The 23,326-nt window shown below is 59.9% G+C and overlaps 1 protein-coding gene across 1 annotated transcript in view; it reads right to left on the bottom strand.

Moving 5' to 3' along the window:
* Positions 1 to 15,080, bottom strand: part of LOC116798423 (receptor-type tyrosine-protein phosphatase V-like) — a 34,058-nt gene extending 18,978 nt beyond the window's left edge. The window contains exons 1-15 of the mRNA XM_032710866.1: positions 15,009 to 15,080; positions 13,972 to 14,035; positions 11,341 to 11,607; positions 9,626 to 9,895; positions 8,816 to 9,082; positions 7,056 to 7,328; positions 6,078 to 6,338; positions 5,331 to 5,603; positions 4,626 to 4,895; positions 3,827 to 4,096; positions 3,109 to 3,381; positions 2,578 to 2,850; positions 1,889 to 2,158; positions 1,252 to 1,524; positions 155 to 427 (exon numbers count right to left, since the gene is read on the bottom strand). Of these exons, the coding sequence (XP_032566757.1) occupies positions 155 to 427; positions 1,252 to 1,524; positions 1,889 to 2,158; positions 2,578 to 2,850; positions 3,109 to 3,381; positions 3,827 to 4,096; positions 4,626 to 4,895; positions 5,331 to 5,603; positions 6,078 to 6,338; positions 7,056 to 7,328; positions 8,816 to 9,082; positions 9,626 to 9,895; positions 11,341 to 11,607; positions 13,972 to 14,035; positions 15,009 to 15,074 (3,643 nt within the window). The 5' untranslated portion in view covers positions 15,075 to 15,080. The remainder of the gene's footprint in view (positions 1 to 154; positions 428 to 1,251; positions 1,525 to 1,888; positions 2,159 to 2,577; positions 2,851 to 3,108; positions 3,382 to 3,826; positions 4,097 to 4,625; positions 4,896 to 5,330; positions 5,604 to 6,077; positions 6,339 to 7,055; positions 7,329 to 8,815; positions 9,083 to 9,625; positions 9,896 to 11,340; positions 11,608 to 13,971; positions 14,036 to 15,008) is intronic.
* Positions 15,081 to 23,326: the final 8,246 nt, after the last annotated feature.

The following is a 23,326-nucleotide window of genomic DNA, read 5'->3' as shown; positions in this document are numbered from 1 at the left end:
AGCTGGTGATGAGGGTGGGCAGAGCTCTGCTCAGTGCCATGGCACTGACATGCCCCAGGCAGGGCTTGGGGGCTGCCACAAAGGTCAGTGTTCTTTACCATGAGCTTTCATGACTGCCCAGCGAGGCACCCATGCCCCCCAAAAGGGTACTCACATGTCCAGTTGCTGACATTCCCTGCGGGTGTCCTGAAGGACCCAGCCATGGACGCCACCTCCAGCACGTATTTGCTTCCTGGAGCCAGTCCCGTGAAGGTGAAGTTGTGGGTGTCTCTCCCAAGCGAGGCTGTGGCTGCCACGGTGCCCGGCCGTGCGTGGAACAGGGTCAGTGTGTACCCCTCTCTCCCCCCGGCCGCGGCGCCCCAGGCTGCGCTCAGCCCGTCGGGGTGTCCCGTGCTCAGCAGGCGCACGGCAGCCGGGGGCAATGGACCTGGGGAGCATCAGACCTGAGGTCAGGGACTGCACCCCAGGCAGGAGGAAACAGACACTCGATGGCACATCGTGCAGCAGGACAGGTGGTCCCTGAGGGCAAGGACTCATAGATTCCCTATGGCCTACTCATCCTCACTTTTTTCTGTCCCCATCCCACCTCAGCTTTAATGATCCTCACCCTTGCTGGTCCCTCACATGTCAACCCTTCTTCACCCAGGTCGCCCTCATCCCCACAGCCCAGTGGGAATGTCTTCACCCTTGCTGCATGCACACGTGCGCTCCTGCACCCAGCTGGAGTGCAGGGCCCAGGCAGTGCTGGCACAGCCTCTGTACTCTGCCCAGCCCTAAAATTTTTCTAGGTGGGTAGAAGTGCTGGATTAGCTCATCTCCAGAGCAAAGACCCATTCTCCTGGGAGGCCTGTGGAATGGCCTCTTGTACTACACTGATTCATTTCATGAACCTTTATGGTAACGTGGTTTCTACCTGCTGGAGACTCATTGAGTCTCCTGTACACACTCCCTGTGTTCCTGTACACGGGGAGATGGGTCAGCACGGGCAGGGGACACAGCTGGGCAGCCCTGTGTGTCATCAGCATGTCAAGCCTACATCATCAGCTTGTGCAAGCCTTCAGGTGAACATCCACATGCCGCGAGGGTAACAGTGTGCCCCTGCACCAACTGCTGTGTGTCACCCCTGTGCACGTGTGTGTGCACATCTCCAAAGGCACCAGGTCCCCAGTGAACGTCCCAGCCCTCTCCAGGACTGCGCAGTGGTGCGACACCTCCCACCCCTCTGCAGAGGGTACTGCTCTGGCCACTCACGTGTCCAGCCGCTGATTTTGGGCGCTGCTGCCTGGTACAGTCCAGCTGTGGCACTGGCTTCCAGGGAGTACTCGTGTCCTGGGGCCAGTCCCGTGAAGGTGAAGTCGTGGGTGTCTCTGCTGAGCGAGGCTGTGGCTGCCACGGTGCCCGGCCTTGCGTGGAACAGGGTCAGTGTGTACCCCTCTCTCCCCCCGGCCGCGGCGCCCCAGGCCGCGCTCAGCCTGTTGGGGTGTCCCGTGCTCAGCCAGCGCACGGCAGCCGGGGGCAGCGGACCTGGGGAGGAAACACAAGTCACTGCCAGGGGCCACATCTGAGCTGAGGGATAGGAGATGCTCCATGTCTGTGCTGCAGGAGCTGGGTCAGCTCCCTGAGGTCCCATGGGCTGGCTGTGCCCTTGACTCTGTGGCAGCTGCCTCCTCCCTGAGACTGTGGGTTGCTGTGGGTGGCTACCAGGGGTGGGGGTGGCACAGGATCATGCACAGGCTCCTCATGATGCATCCAGGCAGGGAATAAGCACTGGGTGCTTGCATGGGTGGGAGAGGAAAGCAGGGGGGCTGCACCAGTATAGCCTCTGACCAAACTGGGAAGGAAAGGTCTGGTGAAGGACACCTGGCTGCAAGGAGAGCATCACACTCACGTGTGCAGTGGGTGAGGTTGGGGGCACTGGCATGGAAGGGCCCAGCTGTGGCCCTCACTGCCACGCTGTAGAGGGTGCCAGGGCTCAGGCTCCTGAAGATGTGACTCCTGGCATTGCCTCCCAGCACCGTGTGCCCGACGTGAGTGCCAGAGGCTGTGTCATAGACATCCACCACGAAGCCTTCTGCCCCTCGCCCTGCTGCTGCCCAGGAGGCCAACAGCACCCAGGCTGAGGGGCTGCCCAGGGTGAGGTTGGCAGGGGCCAAGGGATCTGGAAAGCAACAGGGAGACAGTCAGCCCAGAGATCCTCTGAATAGGAGCCTGGGCACAAACAGGCAGGCAGGGCACATGGCTCTGAGCGCAGCATCCCTGGGATCTGCAGCTGGACATGACAGGGGAGATACCCTGAGCCTCTGAGGGGGGTGGGGGGATTGGCTCCGTGTCAAGGATGGAGTGAGGACAGTGAGCAGAAAGGTGGGACCATTACATAGAAGCTATGGGCACAGTGTGAATGGATTGGGATGGGGAAAGTGGAATTGCATGCTCTGGAAAGCTCAGGTGGAGGCTCTGGGGCACAGTAGGGATGGTTTGGGATGGGGCAAGTGGCGGTGGGTGCTCTGTAAGGCTCAGGGGGAGGGAGGCTTTGGGGCGCACTGGAGCACTATGCCCAACCCAACCAATCAGACTCACGTGTCCATTGGGTGACGTTGATGGAAGAGGCTTCTAACGAGCCTTTCACAGCAGTGACCTGCACAGCAAACCTGCTGCCTGCCTCCAGGTGAGTCCAGGTGATGTTCTGGGCATCTGGACTCAAGGTCTGGACCTGAACCCTGCTCTGGGTGCTGAGGCTATACAGGGTAATGCGGTAGTGGTCCCTCCTGCCGGGGGGCTTATTCCAGGATGTGTAAAGCTCTGAGGAACTGCCTGGGTTTGTAAGGCTCAGGTTTGTTGGGGCTGCAGGAACTGTGAGGAAAAACAGGCACATTGGTTGGAGAGAAAAAGATCCAGTTCTGAACAAGCAGACACCTCAGTACAAAGAGGCTGTGAGACACAGGACATGACTACAGGTCAGCTTCACCAGGAACCAGGTCAGGGTGCCCTCCTCTCCTCCCCTCCCTTCCTTCCCCTCCCCTCTTTGGGTGCCAACATTGATCCCATCCCATTCCAGAGCTCATCACAGTGCTCCTACCCCCGTCACCCCTGGGTGTCATGCATGCTGACCTGTGCAGCTGGTGATGTTCCTGGGGAGGGAGCGGTAGGGTCCAGCCACTGCCCAGATGCCAACAAGGTAGCATGTTCCTGGTTCCAGCTGTGGCACAGTGACATTGGTGCTGTCCTTCCCTGCTTCCAGGTTCCTTGGTGGTGCAGAAGAGCCCTCCTCGAGCACACTGAGCAGGTATCCATCCCTCTGCCCAGGAGCAGTCTCCCAGTGCACAGCCAGAGCCCAGGCAGTGCTGACAGGGCTGGCAGATAGGGAACGAGGAGGCAGTGGGACTGTGGGAGAGAAACGGGGTCACTGGGGACAAACCTGGGGTGCTCAGGACAGACTCTAGGTTGGGAATGAAGCTGGGAGCTGAAGGACTGTGGGCATCCAGCACACTATCTAAAGGCTGCTGAGAGCAGCAGGCTGCTCCCAGGTCAAAGCTGCTCCCTGTGTCCCAGGTGACAACAGTGTACCACCACCACGGCCTGAGTCCCCCTTGTCCCAACAGCACGACCCACTGAGCTGCTGGGCTCAGGATGAGAGAAGGTCCCACAAAAGACCCCAGCACCTTGAGTAGGAGACAGGCTCCGGTGGGGTTGCAGGGACACAGTCTCAGAACTCTCCTGCAGAACAGCCCTGGGACCCTCCTTGTGGTCCCGAGCCCCTCGCCAGGTCAGAGCCAGGCTGGGTGCCAGAGGTGGAGAGGGGATGGGAACAGGGGAGCTGTGTTTCTACCGGTGTAGCCAATGGCAGTCTGAGAGGAGATGTGGTGAGGCCCAGCCTGAGAAATGATCTCCACGCGGTACCGGGACCCTGGTACCAGCCCCTCCAGGTCGAGCTGGGTGACTCCACGGGGCACAGACACGTTCCTGATGACAGACAGGGACTCGGCCACCGAGAGCTGTACCAAGTGGTCTCTGCCACCGCCAGACTCCACCCAGCTCACGTGCAGCTCCTGGGGTCTCCGGCCAGGCTGTACGCTCACATTAGCCAGAGACAGAGGATCTGAAGGAAAGCACAGCATGAAATCCATGAAGTGGTGGATGAGCCACCTGGAGAAGCCAGGGCACAGCCTGCACCTCTGCACAGGGCTAAAGGAGGAGTGGTGGCAGCTGACTGCCAGCTCTCCTATTCTCCTGGGAGAAAGGCAACCTGCCTGTGCATGTCCCCAGGGTGCTATTAGCAGGTAAGTGCTGACAGCACTCAGCTCCCATTGGGCTGCTTTGCTCCATGGACAGGGAGCAGCAAGCCCATACGGGTCTCTGTGCTTCCTCTCTCACATCCCTCTCCACCACTCCCTGGCTGGCCTTGAGATCCCCAGCTTGACTGGGGAAAACCTAAGCTGGGGAAAAGGGTCTTTTGGGGCCCAACAGCCACCACACAGCCTGTGACGTGCTCTGATTCCCAAGACAGGGAGCCTGCACGTCCCAATGGAGCCCTCCCTCCACCCAGACAAGTCCCTGTCACTGCTACTCTTGCAGGCAGTGCCAGGATGTCCCATCCCTGCAGGAGACTGGGGATACTTCTCACTCACATGTCCACTCAGTGGCAAAGTGTGATGAGGATCTGTATGGGCCACTGAGGACGGTCACCTTCAGGAAGTATTGAGTGCCAGGGGACAGCCCCAGGAATGTGAAGTTGTGGGTGTTTGGCCCCACTGAGATGTTCCTCTGTGCTGCATGGCTCTTGCTGTAGAGCTGGAGGTAGAACTGGTCCACATCACCAGCAGCCTTGTCCCAGAAGGCTGAGAGCCCCAGTGGGCGCCGGGTGTTGGTCAGGGTCACGCCAGCTGGAGCCAGGGGGTCTGAGAGAAAAGAGACACCCAGGCAGTGAGAGGTGGTTGTGGTGTGGAGTTGGAGCTGCACACACTTGTCCTGCTCCACTGCCTGTACCTGGTGGAGTTAGGTCAGGAATCAGCCCTGGCACATCAAACCCCAGAACAACCAGAGCTCCTGCTCCTCAGCAAACAGGGGAGCAGGTCCCCTCATTCCCCCTGGGTGACATTTGAAAATGTTTTCTGTTCAGTGATGGGTTCCTCCTGCACTGCAGACCCTTTTAGGTCCAACGTGGCTCAATGCAGCTCCAGTTGTCCTCTCACTCTGTCTGGCTATGCATCCCTGTCCCAGGTTCCCCATCTCCCCACACATGGGTCACCCTCTGCTCCTGTGCTGGGTTCTGCTCTCATGGGCAGAACATGGTTGAAATTTGCAGTAGGGTGAGGAAGGACTGTCACACTCACATGTCCAGTCCGTGGCTGATTGCACAGGGGATCTGTAAGGTCCAGCCACAGCAGCCACCTCCAGTGTGTACTGTCGCCCGGGGACGAGGTCCTCCAAGGTCACATTCGTCCAGTCATTCCCCAAAGTCACATTCCTGATCCGCTTCTGGGACTTGGTTTCCAGGAGGGTCCCTGTGTAGCCAGTGCTGCCAGAGGAAGCTGCTCTCCAGGAGGCTTGTAGAGAGGTGCTGTGGCCCCCATTGCTGAGGGTCAGCTGCTCCGGGGGCAAAGGGTCTAGAAAAGGAAAGGTCCAGAGTCACCTGGCAGAAGTGAAACCCCAAAGTGAAGCCCTTTCCCTGGGAAAACCCACATCCAGGTGTTTTGACCACCGTCAGCCCTGCTAACACCAGTGTGGCAGGGACTGGGCCAGCATAGAGTTCAAAGTGGCACAGAGAGAGGACTGTTCTGGTGCTGGATGAGGTGGTGGGTGGTGGAGAGGTGGCTCAAGGCAGAGGCAGCCTGAGCAGTGCCAGGGGAGGATAGACCAAGGAGAAGGGGGAGGAGGGCACTGGGCTCTGCTGACCCTTGTGCCTGGTGACTGGGAAACAGAGCAGGGTCAGACACATCCAGTAGCACCTCTGCCTCCTCCTGAGCCTTTCGCCCAGTTATTGGATGGAGCTGCAGAAGACACTCGCTGTCACGTGCCCTGAGGCACAACATCATGGGGAAGGGCAAGATCCAGTGGGAACCCAGGGCTGTGGAACTCACATGTCCAGTTGGAGACGCACTGGGGTGAGGATGTGTAGGGGCCAGCCACGGTGCTGACCTCAAAGGTATAGAGGGTGCCAGGGTGGAGGCCCTCGTAGGTGAAGCTGGTGACGCCCCTGAGCAACGAGCTGTTCTTCACGGGGTGCTCGGCAGGGCTGAGGGCCAGCAGATAGCCCTCCCCCATCGCCTCCTCCCAGCTGGCCAGCAGGCTGTGGGGGCTGCCCTGGCTGGACAGGCTCACGCCAGATGGTGCTAGTGGCTCTGCAAGGGACAAGGACACCCCGGCACAGGGCAGTGCGTCAGGCAGGCAGGTTGCTTTCACAGGGTTTTTTTTTTTTTTTTTTGCTTTTCAGATTGCTCTAGGTGACCCGGTCTTGGCAGGTGAGTTGGACTAGATGATCTCCAGAGATCCCTTCCAGCTCTAACAGTTCTGTGATTCTGTGACACTGCAGCTGTCTCCATCCCATACGGGGGCAGCCGTGGCTGCAGGAAGAGCTCTTAGTGCCCCCAGCACCATGGTGGGTGCCTCCCCATGCTGTGCACAGTTCCAATTGTCCCTTCCCAGGGTGTCAGCTCTGGCACAGCACCAACTGTGGCTCCACAAGTCACTCAGGAAGGACTGGGCGCAGGGAGATGCTACTCTGGGGAGACTGGTGGTGCTTCCCTGCCCACCCATCCAGCTGCAGTAAGGGGAAGGGGGAAAGCTGCCTGAAACCTGCCAAGCACTGAGTCCAGAGGCTACTGAGCAGGATCTGGTCCTGATTTTGCCTGAAACTTGCTGGCACAAGCCTGCCCAGCATCTCTGAGCCCACCCTCACCAGGAACTGTGGGGAGGCAGATTTTGCCACTCTGACCCACAATCTACTCTTGAGACCAGGTGCCACAGGTCACAGCCCTGTCCCTGCCACAATCCCCCTGCTCATCCCCAGCCCCCCTCCAGGAATGGTCTCAAGGGACTTGCATGGGCTTTCTGCTCACCTGTCCAAGCTGCTGTGCTGAAGGCTGATGCCTGGTATGGCCCTGCCACCACCATCACCTGGACAGAGTACTGCTTCCCAGGGCTCAGCCCATGGAAGGTGACGTGACCATTGTCCCCGCCGACGGAGATGTTCCTCGTCACAACACCATCCTCTCCCTCTCGCAGCGTCACCAGGTAGAAGTCCCTGTGTCCCACTGGGATGCTCCAGAGAGCCTGCAAGGAGCTCTGCTCCTCTGCACTGCTCAGGGTCACATTGTCAGGGCTCAAGGGGTCTGGAAGGGAATGGGATTGTGTGCATCAGGATTATGGGGTGCTCTGTACCCCACGCAACACTGAGGCTCATTCCCTGCAGGGTTATGTCCAGCTTTAGACATCTTTTTGGAGCATGCCGTCTCCACTCCCCAGCACAAGCATTCCTGGACTAGCAGAGTCCAGACAAAGCTGGCAAACCTTCTGGGAAATTCCTAAAAGTCCGCTCCACTCCACTCTCATCCCACCATGAGCTTGTTGATATTCTCAGGAACTGGCCTGGACTGAACTCCTGGCCAGATGCCCCTGGCTCGTGTGTCTGGCACAGGGAAATTTTGTTCAGTGGAGCAGGTCAGAGCTGCAGACAGCAACAGCAAGAACCAGCTTCACTTCACAGCAGAAGAAAACCAGCTGCAGAGGCCTTCCGAAATCCCAGCTGCAGAGTCAGCAGGAAGCAGGCTCCAGCTTCTCAGGTGAAGCAGGAAGAAGCTGAGTCTTGACACCTGGTGGCACCCAGGTCCTCCCAGGGTACACCTGACCCCTGTCTCACCAGGGCCAGGACGAGTCACTGGCCACAGCAGCTCTGAGTCTGCAGCTTGGCACCTCCATCATTTGAGGGCCAGCGCTTCCTCGGCGTTTAGTGTGAATCTGCTCTGCCCAGGAGGCTGGGCTTGCCCTCTCCATTTCCCCCCTGGTTTTCCTGGGAACATCTGGGTTAGCAAGTCTGGGAATAGAACTGTTTGCAGTGCTATGGACGTGGTGTTGGCAACAAACCAGGGCTGTGGTGGTGGAAGTCCCCCTCTCTCAGGGCCCTTGTCAGCCTGAGGACAGAACCAGGAGGAGGATGGGGGAATGGTGCAATAGCAGGGTTTGGGAGGGCTGCCACTAGACTAGATGGCTCTAAGCCCTGTCCAACGTGGCCTTGAACACTTACAGGGACAGGGCAGCCACAGCTTCTCTGAGCAACCTGTGCCAGGGCCTCCCCACGCTCACAGGGAAGAATGCCTTCCTAACATCTAATCTAAATCTCTCCTATTTTAGTTTAAAATCACTCCCCTCAAACCCTATCACTGTCTGCCCATGTAAAAAGTCTTTCTTGCTCTTTTATAAGGCCCTCCAGAAGCCTCCAGTTCAAACTAGCTCAGCTGCTGTCCTCTTGCCTCATTTTTTCTGCAGCCCTTGTACAGCCCTGAGGCAATGAGAGCCCAGGCTCAGCTGCATTGAACACCAGTGGGATCTGCTCCTGGGGGGGACTACAGGCTGATCCCACTGCAACTCAGGGAGAAAAGCAGGCCAGCGTTGGGAATCCACCTGCTGCAGGGATTCACTGGCCCCAGGACAGCAGTGTCCCAGAGCTGGGTCCTGGAGTGGCTTTAGGCCAAGTCCAAGCAGAATCACCCTGTGCACCCAGGGCTGTGGCAGGAGACCTTTGGATTCAGAGGCTGGACCAGAGACAGGGAGAAAGCTGGGGCCACCGAGGTCCTCCCCCGTCCCTGGCCATCATACTCACATGTCCAGGCAGTGGCATTGGGTCCCACTACAGTGTAGGGCCCGGCTGTGGCGCTGAGCCCCAGCCAGTACTGGGTGCCGGGGTGGAGGTGCTGGAAGGTGTAGCTGGTGAGGCCCCTCCTGGCTGACAGGGTCGTGGTGACTGTCTGGGTGAGGAGGTTGCGGAGCTCAAGGTGCAGCCAGGCAGCCCCCGCAGCCCCTGCCCAGGAGGCGACGAGGCTGGTGCTGGAGCCTGGGCTGAGCCTCAGCTGGGTGGGGATGGAGGGAGCTGAGGGGAAGAGCAGGAGGCAGCAAAGTTCAGCAATGGAGCTGGGCCTCCCTGGACCCTCCTCTCTCCCCGGGGCCCGCTATGACCACAGCTGCTCTCTGTGGCATGGGGGCTGAAGGTCTGGCAACGTCAGCTGAGGGATGTCCCTCTCATGTCCCCTCCCAGGTTGGCTGGGGGGCTCTTGAGGTCCTTCCATGCTGTCATGCTCTTTTAGGCTGCAGGGCTGATGGGGTGGCAGCCTGGGCAATGCGGCATTCCTGCAGCTCTCGCTAGCCAAGAGATCCAGGATCCACCAGACTGCCCCTCTCCCTTGGGAACACACAAACCCAAGCTGTGGGCGCTGCAAGGCAGGCCCAAGGTGTGAAGTTTTCCCCTTGGCCCAGACACTGGGCTCACAGCGGGGACATGGAACACACTCGGCTGCTGCCATCCTACACAAGCCTCCTCCCCACCTCTGCGAGCCCAGCAAGCACATGCTCTGCGTGCCTCCTGCCTTTCTCCCACCCCTTCCCCCTTGGGGCAGGCACACCCATCGCTCCCTACCTGTCCACTGGTGGACACTGGTGCTGGCCTGGCTGGACCCAGTCAGAGTGCTGACCTTCAAGGCGTACTCGCTGCCGGCCAGCAACCCGTCGAACAGGAAGGTGGAGGCGCTGGGCGGGAGGGACACGTTCCTCACCAGCGCCTGGGAGTCGCTGTGGTACAGGGCCAGGCCGTAGCCCTCGCGCTGCCCCGGGCCGTGCGCCCAGGCCGCCCTCAGCGAGGCCGAGCTCCCGCCACTGCTGAGGCTCAGGTTGCGGACGGGTGACGGACCTGCATCAGACATGACATGGCACAAGACAGTGTTGGCTGGCTGCCTGGGAGTGCCTGACCTGGCGAGTTGTCTCACGGGCTTGGTGGAACGTTGGCCTTTGCCTGGTGAGGTCCTGGCAGCCAGCTCTGCAGGATCTGATCAAAGGATTGTGGAATTGTTTGGGTTGGAAGGGACCTTAAAGCTCAGCTTGTTCCAGCCTCCTCCTGCCATGAGCAGGGACACCTTCCACTAGAATAGGTGGCTCCAAGCCCCATCCAGCCTTGCCTTGGACACTTCCAGGGATGGGGCAACCACAGCAACCTGTGCCAGGGCCTCACCACCCCCACAGTGAACAATTTCTTTTTAACATCTAACCTAAACCTCTCCTCTGTTAGTTTAAAACTGTTCCCTCTTGTCCTGCCACTATATGCCCATGTAAAAAGTCCCTCTCTCTCTCTATTTTAAAGTTCCCTTTAGCTACTAGAAGGGACTCTAAGGTCACCCTGGAGCCTTCTCCTATCTAGGCTGAACAACCCCAGCTCTCTCGGCCTGTCTTCCATAGCAGCAGGATTCCAGCAAGGATCCCCCAAGCACAGCCCTATCACCTCCCTGACCTCTCACCAACCTCCCATGGGTGGTGTGGGGTGCACCATCCCCTCTGGATCAGTCTCAGCAGTTACTTTGAACTGAGTGGGGAGGCTTAGTCAGGGACAACACACACAGTGAAGCCATCAATGCTTACCTGGGAGCTCATCTGCTAACAGGTCCTCTGTTCCTGCTGGCCCTGTGGGTCCTGCCACCTGCCTTCCCATGAGAACCAGCTCCTGCTCTTTCCACTGTTGCCTGACATCAGCCCTTCCACTGTCCAATCTCCTTCAGCTCTACCCTCCTTTTCTAGGTTTTCCACCTTCACCTGCACTGCTTTACTCAAGGATCTTCTGGAGAGGTGCAGGCAAGGGCTGCTATCCTCACCTGAGCTGTTGAGTCACCAGCCCTGTTCTCTTCCCCAGACCTTGGAATCAGCCAGGGAGGGTGCAGAGCAAGACTAGAGGGGTGAGTCCACTTGAGTCCACATGATGGAGATGTGCCAAAATTGTAGAGCAGATGCTCCTTCCTGACAGCCCTTTCTAGACCTCCAGGCATGACATTTTCCACGCCTCAGCTCTCTGCAGGCCACATTATGGGCTGGTCTGTCATTAGCTACATTATTCTAGGAGAAGACACAGCATAAACCCTGCCCATGCAAGGTGCAGGGACAGGACCCTTCCTCCATAAGGATGAGGGAATGACCCCTGGGACTCTGGAGACCACAAAAGGACCCCAGTTCTCGTGGAAGTGAGGAAAAGCCCAACCTCCCCATGAACTAGTGGGACTCCAAACAGACCTGGGCTCGGCACCCTCCAAAGCAGCACAGTAGTATTGGCAGGAGCCCTGAGACCCTCTGCAGTCCCTGTAGAGCCCTTACTTGTCTGAGCTGTGATGGTCTGGCTGATAGTCTCCATGCAGGCCAGCGTGGCTGTCACCTCGATCTCGTAGCGTGTGCCAGGGGTCAGCCCGTGGAACCAGAAGCTGGTGGTGTTGGGCCCAGCAGACCCATTCTGCAGTGGCCTGCCTGAGCCCAGGGAGGAGAGGGCGAGCGAATATCCCTTGGCACCTTCCTCTGGCTCATCCCAGGACACAAGGAGGGAGTCTGACCGGCCATGGTCACTCACGCTGACGTTCAGGAGGGTGCCTGCAGAGGCAAATCCAAAACTGTCAACAGGGAGCCTGCAGAGGCAGCTCCCAGCCCACCCACCCTCGCTGGGGTACACCGGGCACCAGCCACCACCATGGATGCTGTCCTGCTTTGGTCAGGCCCCCTGACACCGAGGGCTCTGAACAGCCTTTGGGAAAACACAAGAATGCTCAGAAACCTCCATGGACTGAGGTCAAAGGGAGATGTGAAAGAGATGCTCCGAAGTGTGGAGCATCTGCTCTATTGGAGAAAGACCAGAAGGCTTCAGTTCATCATGTGTTTTGTCCAGAGAGCCTTGATTTAAGGCAGAGAAGTTCCCTGACTGGGTATAATCCACTGCTTGCCACCTTGGTTGGCTTGAGCCCCCAAAAAAGATGTTGAAGGGCTCTGGGTCCACTGAGAAGCAAGACAGTGGCCAGTAAGGGGGCAGGATGGAAATGGCAGGGGGGCCATTATGCTCCTGCAACAGTCTCTGCTTCTGTGTGGGGTCTGACAGAGCTGGGGGACAAAGGCTCCTCTGGGGGGATCCAGACATTGAGTCCCCCCTGTTCTGCCCAGGGTAGAGGTGAATGGGAAGAGTGGGACACTGTGTATGTGGAGGAAATGTGGGGCCAGCCTGGCTGCAGGCCCTGCTGAGGTGTTCCTGCTGCAGCAGTGAGGTCAGTGCACTGGGGCTGCGGGGCCGGCACTATGGCATCCCGATGGAGAGCATCTGGGGACAGGGCTTGGCCTTATTGGTGGGTCAGTGGCCAAAACTGCTATTGAGTCCCTGCCCTTTGAGCTGCTGAGGAACCATCTACACAACAGGAGCCAGACACAACCTGTCTGTCAGGGCCAAGCTGACAGTTGACCTGGGTAGGCTCCATGTCTGCCTTCCAATGCCTCTAGCAGATTTTCAGGCACCCCCATCCCCAGCCTAGCTGTGAGTCACAGAATCACTTTTCCAAAGGTTGGAAAAGCCCTCTAAGCGTTTCCCCAGCATTGCCAAGTCCAGCATTAACCCATGTCCCCAAGTGCCACATCCATGAACTCTCTACTGCTCTCAGCCTTTGGAAAATGACAGAACAGCTCTAAGTGCTAATATGACATTTGTGTAACAATTAGCACTTAAAATTTATGGTGTGCAACATGTTGTGACAGGCTTACATGGGGTCTGGAACAGCAAGAAAGCTCGAACCAAGCACAGTGACTGCCCCAGAGGTCGCCCCAGGGGTGGCCTTTACACAGTCAGGGAGGAGCAGTGTGGGGTGAGCCTGGGGCAGGGGCACCTTTGGCACAGTTCAGGAGTTGTGTGTGTCCTTCCCACTGATCTGAACACTCCCAGAACTATGTTCAACTTCTCTTCCATGCAATCCTGTGGTTTGGAGCCTGCTGCAATGCTGAGAGCTTCACTCATCAGGCAAGGGCAAAGATGAACACAAATAGGAGCAGGTAGTGCCCCTGGGAAAGGCCTTTTCAGCGCCAACCCTGAGCAGTTCAAGTGCAGATTTAGGATCAGACTGCTCAGGAAGGGTTAGCTGAATGTAGCTGGGTGCCCATGGGTCAGGTGCCTATACCTGGGCCAGCTGCCCTGGGCTCCCCTCCCTGTCAGCAGACACCCAGAGCACAGGGCACATCTGACCTCCTCCCTTAGGCAGCCCACGGGACTGTGCCCTGCCCTGTGGAGTTCAAGCAGGGATCGTTTGTCACTGCAGGCTCTTTCTTGTCTTATTTATGAAGGTATGAATTCTCCACCCACATTTCTCTGCTTCTCTTGGGTTTCCACCAGCCTCATTGCCTGCCTCCCTCTGTCACCTTCCTCACATCTGCAGCACAAACGTACCTAGAATGGGCAAGAGGCACCCTGTGGTCCCACGGCCCCTGACCCCACAGGTAAGCTCCACTAACCACATCACAGATAGCCTCACCCAGGTACACCTCGTGCCCTGACAGGTGCCTGTGGTTCATCTAGGAGAGTTCTCACTGGCACAGTCTGGTGCCATGTGGGTACCACACTGGCTCCAGGCCCACAGCAGCTGTGGAGCTGCCTTATAGACTGTGATCCTGCCTGGGCAACTGCAGGGGCTCTGAGCAGGGCACCTATGTCTGTGCTGTTGCTGAACCCACCTGATGCTCTGTGGAAGGAGAGAGCTTGGAGCTTTGTCCATCTCTCACAGTGCCCCCCATATGGCTGGTTGCTGGAGGGGGATGGGGCTGACTCTTCCCCTTCCCTGGCCATGATCTGCAGCCTGTAGTAAGCCTAAAGCAGAGTATTTACAAAGCTACCCTCAACTTCAAGAGTCCTGGCCCAGCACATCTGCTCATCTCACTGCTCCAGGCACAGAGACCATCCCATCCCTCCTTCCTCAGCCTGGGACTTACCTCTGTCACCACGCGTGTCCTGTCCCTCCAGCCATGCCTGTGCTGTCCGGTTGCATCCCTCACCCTGGGGGATTGAAGGTGTCAAGTGAGAGAGGGGCAAAGTGAGGGGGGCTGAGCTGAGACCAATGCCTGGGAGAGGTGTCCTGTGCCAGGCCAGGGGTCAGGCTGGCCAGGCAGAGGTCCCACCCTGACATGGCATCTGTGGGCTGTGACTCCTTTCCCCAGGAGAGCTTGTGTTACTTGTCACCCTGCCTCCCCTAGCCAAGGCAGGGAGACAGACTCAGCAGATGCAGCTTGTGAGCTGCCCTTGCCTTTTGTGTGGGGCCTGGGGCTGCAGACCAACAGGCCATGCCCACAGGGGAAGACCCCACCAAACCAGCCAGGGCACAGGGAGGTCTGGAGAGGGAGGGAGTGAGCTCTGGACAGGCCCTGGCAATCTCATTCCCTGTTACAGGCACATCTCCTTCCCACCACCATGGAGGGAGCATGGAGGGACCCAAGAACCCCCGCGGGCTGCACAGAGCTCCCGGAGCCCCCAGTACTCTCCCCCGGCAGCGGGGACACCCGTCTGCTCGCAGCCTGCTCCCAACAGGGTGTGCCCTGCTTTGGGTTGGCGTCAGTTCCCCCCATGTTAAAGGAAATGTCTCTGCCCACTCCTTGTCCCGCAAAAAGCCATCGTCTTCCTGGCGTTCCTTCCCCTCGGCTCCACGGGCAGGCTCGTCCCGGCTCCCCACTGACTGCGGGGCTTTTGGGAGAGGAGAACAAAGGGGCGGGGGACCCCCAGGACAGCAGCCGGGCCATTCCCGGGCGAGGATCCGCGCAGCCATGGCAGCGGGGACACGCTGCGGTCCCAGGCGCTGCGGCCAGGGGGGCAGCGGGGGGGCAGCGGGGCCGCGGACGCCGCTGATGTGGCGCAGCTGCACCGGTGAGAGGAGCCCAGAACGGTGCCCCCGGCGGGGCAGGGCTGTGCGGAGCCCCTCGCGAGCTGGGAGCCGAGAGCTGCGGAGCCAGAGGGGCTGGGGGAGCCAAGCGCTTACCTCTGCCGGGGTCCCCGGGAGCCGCGGCACGCACAGCACCAGCAGCGGCAGCAGCGGTGGCCTCATGGGGACCTGGGTGGCTGCAGATGAGAGGGATGACAAGTCGGCGGGGGTGGGGTCAGCTTCTTAGCAGTGGCTGTCCCCAGCCAGCCCCTTCTCCCACGGCAGCCGGGAGCCGCGTCCCCACATGCTTTCCGAGCGCGGGTGACAAGATGACATCACTGGGGACCAGGCAGTGCGTGGCACCTCGGCCGGGCCCGCTGTCCCTGGGCAGGGGCAGAGCTCGCCTCCGGCCCGGGAGGAGCCCGGCGGGGGCGGCTGCCTCTCGCCGGGCGCATTTGTTGTTGTCCCCGCGGGTCCGTGTCCCTCTGCGGTGACTCTCGGGCGGGTGCGGGCTGCGGGCAGAGCTGCCGGCCGGGGGGCTGGGGCGGGGGGACCGCGGGGGCTCTGCGGGGCTGGAGCCCGCTCTGGCATCAGCAGGAGCTCGGCAGAGCTGGGGGAGCTGGAGCGGGAGGAGCGGCGGGGGAGGAGACAGGACGGGACTGACGGCGGCTCCGGGCTGGGAGAGAGCTCCCGAACCAGCCCCCGACGCGGGGAGGGAGGGGAGGAGGGCGCATCGCTGGGCTGCGATCCTGGAGGGAGCGAGGGCACGAGTGTGGCCGTGCTGTGCACCCTGGGCTCGCTCTGTGCTCGCGCTTTCAGCTCTGTGTGCATCAATTCCTGCGCAGTTGCGGCTGTGGAACGGGGGTTTGGGTACGTCGAGGGGCAGGGACTGGGGGGTGTCTCTGTGAGATGCCCTTAACACAGCAGCCTGCAGGCTGGGACAGGGGGTGCACACTGTGGGGTCCCGGGCCCTGCATCCCGCGAGCACAGAGACGCCTGGACCACTCTTTGGCCATCTAAGGGAGTGGCTGGGGTGAGCCGTGCCCTGTGCCCGGGCTGTGTAGACACTGTACTTTGGGGGGTTGCTGTGGGGAGCAGTCTGTGCCTGCCCTGCTGCGGGCAGAGCTGTGCTGTGTGGTGCTGTGCAGTGTCTGTGCAATGCATGGCAGGATGCCAGCTCTGATTCAGAGCAGAGATGCCATTGGCTTCACATCAGCGCTGGAGATCTGGGACAGTGCTGGAAGAGGTTCAGTGATGCATCAGTCCGGAAGCCAGTGCGGCCTTTGTGGCCGTGGGAGTCTGTCACAGTAGCCAGTACGGCCACCAACAGGGGCTATTCAAGCTCTGCTCATTGCTCTGAACCACCAAGCTGTCAGGGTGGGACACATCCCCCATCTGCTCTTTGGAACAGGAGAATCCCTCGCCAAAAAACTCAGAGGTTTGTCAAGTGGGATCTGTGATGGACAGAGCAACCCACAGTGCCTGGACAAAGACATGGAAAGCCCCAGCTCTTGCACACAATTGAGAAGCGAGTGGGATGCAAGGAACCTGGTCTAGGACCCATCTCCAACCCCAGGTCCATCCCCCAACCCTTCTGGAAGCCCCCAGGCTGATAGACCCAGCTGGAAAGGGGCTAGAGAGCACGAGGCCACTTCACTTTGCATGGGTGACAGTTAATTTCCCAGGTCCTGGCCAAATGGGACTGATGCCAGGAGTTCGGGTCCGTGGTCACAGTCACGTCTCTGCAGAGGTCCAGTCCCCTGCCTGGAGCAGGCTGAGGGTAAAGGAACCCTGGCCCTGCAGCTCGGCCCAGCAGTGAGGGACACAGAGATCAGGGAGGCAGCAGAATGTGATGCCTTGGCTTTAGCAGATGCAAGATTTTTAACCCTTAATGCCAGCAGCTCCAAGGGCTGAATGCAAAAAATGCCATGGGTGCACCCTCTCCCATGGATGGATGCCCGCGGGAAAGAGCTCTGGCTCTTGGAAGTCCCCAAGGTTTCCTCTCAGAAATAAGCATTTGGGGCTGAGGTCCACCAGCACCTGAGGTGATGGGGCTGACCCATGAACCAGTGCACAGTCAGCTCTGGAGACACCCATCCCTGCTGCAGACACTGGCGTGACAGGGAGCTGAGTGCAAGGTGGGTGCTCAGGGGCACTGGGGGTGACGTCCTCCAGCCACTGAGATGAATGGGGAGGGGATCCCCCTCCAGGACCCAGGCGAGGGGAGGTTTGGAGTTGGCTGCTGTTGTCTCCAGTGGGCTGAGGACTGTTTTTAAAGGCCCCTTTCCAGAGCTGTGTGGCTGCAGCCAGCTGGGAGGAGGCTGGAGCTCCCCGCTGCAGCAAGGGCTTGCCAGGTTTACCCAGGGGCCCAGAATGGGACTGAGGAGGTTACAGCTGGCTGGTCCCCAAAACACATTCGCAAAGAGGCTTTCGGTGGATGTCCCCACAGGGGTGCATGGCAGGGTAGAGGCTGTCAGCAGAGGTGATCCCACTTTGGATGGGGAGCATGGAGCTGTTTGCTGCCATGAGCAGCCTGGAGGGTCACCTGGAGGATGGTTGGGGCAGAGGCAGTGCAGGCAGTGAAGGCTGGGGATCATGTGGTGTCCCTGGAGCATGGCAGGTGATGGCAGAGCTGAACTGGAGGAGTCCCTGGCTGATGAAGCAGGGGTTGGAGGTGAGGATGGAGGGCCTTAGTGGGCTGGGAATTGTGATTCAGGGGCATGGGGCAGGAGGGACCCTTGATTATCAAGGAAAACCCTGCGAAGAGGTGTTGCATGCCCCAGTGTCAAAGGCCACTTCCCATTCAGTAGTGGCACAGACGGGCGGTTTTTCCAGGCTACAGCATCAAGGTGGGGCTCCTCTAGCTTCAAAGCACACCAAAGAGCAGCCCCAGGCCAGCAAGAGGGCAAACCCAGTCACTGGAGCCCTGGGAAACTCCAGCTGGGTTGTGCCTGCCCTGCCCAGCTGGGGAGAAGCTGAGCCCTTTTGTACTCACTGCACCTGCCTGGGCACAGCCTCGGTGCCCCTGCACCAGCCTGTCTGCAAAGCTGGCCATCTCCACCTCCAGCCACTCTGATGGAGTCACAAGGGTGGGATGTGGCATCTCTGGAGCTTGTTGGAAACCAACCTCTACTGTCGCAGCCTTGCGTGGGGGCACAACTCCCCCACCGAGGCAGTTTCTCCAGACACTGGCTTGCCCAGGGAGCAAAGGGACTGTTCTACCCTCCCTGGTCTCTGGGCTGGGCAGCCAAGCAGGGATTCCTGAAGCACAGTGTCTCTGTCCCCTTGGATCCTGCTGCCATGCTGTGCCACTGCCCCACATCTCCCCATCCAGGAGGAGAGGTGACCCCCCACTTGGCATGATGGGTTTGAGAGATGCCTTGCTGCCCACCAGGATGGGATTGGTCTCTGAGCATGGACCAGCAGGTTTCTCAGCCTCTGCATTCTGCTAGTGACCCATCACAGGGCACACTGAGCTGTCACCCCCCTGTCATGGGAACACACCTCCAAACTAGCCCCACTTATTTAACCTCGGATCCCAGTGGCTGTGCTCCCTGAGCTCAGGGAGTTTGGGCTGTGTCTGCAGTGGAAACAGCCCAAAGCACTGCTGGGAGCCAAACCCAGGCCCCATCCCTGGTGCCACAGCACTTGGCAGCCTCCATAGGGGGCAGAAGCTGCTCATCCCATGCCAGCACTGCCCTCACCACGGCCACCCCAGTGACACCGTGTCACCACAGGTAGGGACAACGAGAGAGAGAGAGAGTCCTCCTTGAGCTGGGGATGCCAGATCTCCCCTTCGGTCCCCCCAACTGTGTAGCCTTCAGCTGTGCCAAACCCAAAGACGACTGCAGAAGGTTTCTCCACCCAGCAGCTGGAACCAGGCCTGGAAACTCAGAGGCTGCCGAGTCATCACATTTTCCGCGAAGCAGCGAATGCTACCACAAGGCGCAGGGGGGTGGGGACGTCCCGCCGACTGCGGGGACTGGAGAGCTCAGCTGGCCAGAGCTGAGAGCTGTGAGGAGACCATGGCACTGTGCAGTCAAGACACCACCTCTGGCAAGGGGCAGAGCTCCAGCATGGGAGGCCGTCCTTGCCCCGTGCCCTGGAGGGATCATCCAGGAGCAGAGATGGGAAAGAGGACCCCTGACAACATGCCCATCCCTGTGGTGTCAGGTGTTGTTTATGCTAAGGGACAAGAGCCACAGTGCAAAGGCCCTGCCTGGCTAAGGCTCCAGGCTGTCCTCCTGGGCAGTTCCAACCCCAAAGCAGAGCAGGGTCCACCCCCTTGGCACTCCATGCATTGGCCTCCTCTCCAGGTGCCCAGAGCTGGCAGCACTGGGCTTGTCCCCACTGAGGCATCTCCTGGGCTTGAGCATGGTCCCACACGCCTGGTGGGACTGGACGCCTCCTTAGGAAGCACTTGCTGGGATGAGAGTGGGCAGGGTGGGCAGCAGAGTGCGTGCCTGTGGCATCCAAGGGTCCCAGTTGTGCCACAAGGTCTGGCAAGGTGACATTGGCAAGTGATGCTCCCAGGGCTGGGCATGGGCAGAGCCTTGCAGGGTCCCTGCTGGAGGACAGCATGTGGGTAAGGACGCTTCCAGAGGGACTCAACCTGTCACTCAGAGGGCACAGCCACGACCTGGTGCTGTGAGCAATGCAATCACTGCACAGAGGAGCCTCTACCCCTGTCTGGATGTGCAGCCCCATGGGAGCTCTGCCATCCGTCCTTGGGCAGGACCCTGTGCATCCAACCTGGCACCCCGTGACAACCTGTGCCCAGGGGTCCCATGAGATGGGGCACTGGTGCCACTGGGATTGGGCCGGGAGCAGCTCTGGGGCTCCTGTCCTGCCTCAGCCCAACAACAACATCCCTTCAGTCCCTGTCCCTTGGTATCTCCTGGTGCCCACCAGCACTGTGAACTGCCCCAGGCCATGATTTCTCCCCTCTGCCATCTCTGAGGTGCTTAGTGCTGCCTGGGGCTGAGAGTGAGGAACAAGGGGAACAGGCTGCTCCCAGGGCAAAGCCTGCAGAGGATGCAGGTGCTGCTGGGACTTCTGTCTCTGCAAGGTTCACACGCTACAGTTCTCCAGCCCTAAAGCCTAGAGCACTGGGATGCTCCTTCTTGCAAACGTTTAATCATTCCCACGGGGAGCCCTGCCAGCGCCGCTGCTGCCTCCTGCCCCACGCTTCCAGACCTTGGAGCTCTTCCCATTTTGTTGCGGGGGGGGGGGGGAGGGCGGGCAGGCAGTGGGGGATGTCACCCCTCTGCAAGGCAGGGCACAGCCACACTGTCTGGGCTGGGGACAGCCAGGAGTGGCAGCAGTGACTCTGTCACCGTCTCTTGGGTGATGCTCTTCGCTTCCCCCTGCTCGCTGCTGAAGCCCTGGCAGCCGATCCCGGGATGCCTGTGGGTGCGAGCCAGGCGCCTGCAGAGCTGGGAAGCGCAGGGCTGCGGTGACTCGGGCACGCCCAAAGCCGGCAGAGCCGGGCAGACCTGCTCTGCACCCCCCGGGGCGCGGGTGCCGCCCTTGGGGCTGAGCAGGCTCAGGGCTTCTCTTCCCCTGGCCAGGCAAGAGGCACTCAGTGGGGAGGGCTGAGAGCAGCGTGGACAGTGCCTGCCCCACACCTGCAAGTAGTGCTGGGGCAGCACCTGGATGGCCCCAAAATCACCCACCCCATCGTCAACAGCCTGTGGAACCCTGTGGGGCTCTGCTCCCACCCTGTGATGCGGTGCCAGCAAAGGTGGCTGGTGGTGCCAGGATGCCACACTCACAGAGCCAAGAAGTAGCTATGAAGCAGCTCCCAGTGCCCACTCATGCTTCAGCACGCTGGGGAGCCCAGGCATGAGATACCCCCGTGCAGGCACAGCTGTGGAGTGCCAGGCTCTGCTCCTGGCACAGCCACACTCAAGGGCTGCCCATCCCCTGCCGCCCTCCCGGGGCTGTGGCATCGGGTTTGCCCGTGCTGTGCCAGGGCACGGGAGGGTCCGCGCTCCTTTCCTTGCCGCACACATCCCGGCTTTGATGGCGCATCTGGGAAGAGGGAGGGGGACAAGGAATGGGAGCGGTACCTCAGCTGGTGGGTGTCCCCGGCGTGGTCCACAGCCCGTCCCCGTGTGCCTGGCGCATGCGATGGCAACTTGACACGCTCCCACTTGCCGTTTGCTCTGCTCGAGCACGGCCCTGACGCTCAAGTCTGGGCTGGTCCGGCGGGAAGGCCCGCCTGGGCTCGCCCAGCTCTCAGCAGCGGGATGCTGGGGAGGAGGGATGACAGGGATGTCTCCTGTGGCCCCTTGAGAGCAGAGGTCTGCACTCCTGGGGGGCAGGAGCTGCCTGCCACACTGCAGGTTGAGCACAGCTCACACCCCCCCGCACCTCGCTGGGGTTTGCCCCACAGCTGCAGGTTCAGCTGGGTGCCAGGGACCCCTCGTGCTGCTGCTGCTGCTGCAGAGGGCCAGGGAGAGCCCCAGGTCTCTGATGGAGCCAGCGCAGGTATCCAGCACGTGCACCAGCCTTGAAGGTGTCTGTGAACTGTGATTGTTTAAGGCTTTGCTGCCCTGAGCCCCACTGGACCAGGCACTGTCCTGAAGTGAAAGCATCCTGAGCTCCTCAGTCCCACATCAAAGGAGATTCAGAGGAGCTGCTGTGTTGGCTCAGGAGCATCCCAAGAGCTTGTCCAGGATGGCTCTTATCCTCACCCTGGTGAATGTGTAGCAGCTGGTCCCACAAGGGAGGGTCACGCGTATTTCAGCCACCAGACAAGAGCCTTCTGCAAACAGGCACCTGTCCCTGCTGGTGTCCCCCCTGCCTCAGCCAGGCTAAAGCTCTCTGCAGACAGCAGGGAGAGGGACAGCAACAGGAAGCCCTGGACACTTCTGCAATGCTCAGCAGTGATGTGAAAATCCAACCTTCAGATCTGGAAAGCAGCTCAGTTTCCGAATACTGCCACGAGCTGAAAATCCCACCTGAAAACGAAACCAGGCCCAGCCTCTGGTTCAAAGTTTCCTGTATAAAAACAAACCTGCTGACGGCTTCATTTGCACACAAAAGGCTTTGTTTTCAGGAGGAAGGTCTCTTTTTTTGGAGGAGTAAACACAAAGCCTGCCCATCCTCCATGTCTCCGCATGGGAGGGATATCGACCCGGCAGATCAGGTCGCCAGCAGGGCATTGTCCCGTCTTGCTGCCTGGCTGCTGTCCCTCTCTGGCATCTCCTGTGAGCAGACTGCTGCCTGCAGCACTGCCAATGCCAATGCCACTGCAATGCCAACACCACCATCACCATACCCATCTGCAAGCCCGGGACTGAGGCTTGCACAGCCTGTCCCCGCCCACCCCCATAGCTGCAGGGTCCCAGGGCATGGGGACAGGTCTTTGCACCATGGCAGTCCCAGGGAGCTGTTGTGTGGCACCCAGGGCTGCTCCTGTCCCCACAGCATGGCTGCAGCCTTGGCAGTGCCTGTTTATGCAGCTCCTCAGCTTCTCCCTGGCATCTCCCGCAGCTCCTGGAGCCAAACACAACACGAGCCCGTCTCGTCCGCTGTCGGCAGCGCCTGCAGCTTTCTGCATCCAGCCCCCAGCAGAAGCAACTCTGCTTCTTCACAGGAGCAGTTGGGGGAACTCCTCTGGGCTCTACTCCCCCAGCCCAGCTGCAGGGAGCCCCAGTGCCACCCTCCCCAGGCAGAGGCACGTTTGGGGTTGGCACAGCCTGGCTGCTCCCCAGGGCACTGTTGTAGCCATCCAGCAGTAGTTGCTGCCTGGGACATGTCTTGGCTGCAGGCACAGGTCCTACAGCCATCGATTGCCAAAGGCTTTGCTGGCAGGAGCTCGGCCTCACCAGGCGGGTGCTGCAGTTCTGGAGCAGGGGTGAGATGCTTGCAGAGGGATGCAGCATCAGCCTCCTCCACTGTTGCCTGCTGACAGTTTTGTCTGTCCCTTCAGCCAAGGCCTCTGCTGCTTGACTTGGGATGGTGGGACCATTCACTGGGTCTTGTAGTGACACAGTGCTCAGCCTTGTCTGTCCAGGGGTCCCCAATGAAGTGTCCACTGAGTTGAACATCCTGGCTTGAGGGTTTGGGGGCATGGAGAGTCTGTGGGGCTTGGAGACCTTCACAGATGCCAGACTTGGAGAGCTGGTCCCTACCCAAGGCACTGGCAGAAGCTATTTTCACCTCTGAGCTGAAACACACCTGCTGTGCCTCAGTTTACCATCCACATGCTGGGAAGCAAAGGTGCTCTGCTGCTGGAGGGGAGGGAGAGAGGGAGAGCAGGCTGGTGACAGGCATGCATCAAGCTCTTCTGAGCCTTCTCATCCCCTCCTGGGCTCTCAGTAGTGGTGCATTTGTCATCTGGGCTGCAAAGCCACGCTGTCCTGCATCTCCCATGGGCAGTGCAGCTGGGCTGGGCTGACTGTGGGGCCCAGAGGGACAGCCTGAAG

Source organism: Chiroxiphia lanceolata, chromosome 25, assembly GCF_009829145.1.
Source record: "Chiroxiphia lanceolata isolate bChiLan1 chromosome 25, bChiLan1.pri, whole genome shotgun sequence".
NCBI classification, from domain to species: domain Eukaryota; kingdom Metazoa; phylum Chordata; class Aves; order Passeriformes; family Pipridae; genus Chiroxiphia; species Chiroxiphia lanceolata.
The sequence above is the reverse complement of the archived record's forward strand: the minus strand, read 5'-3'. Positions and strand labels throughout refer to the sequence as shown.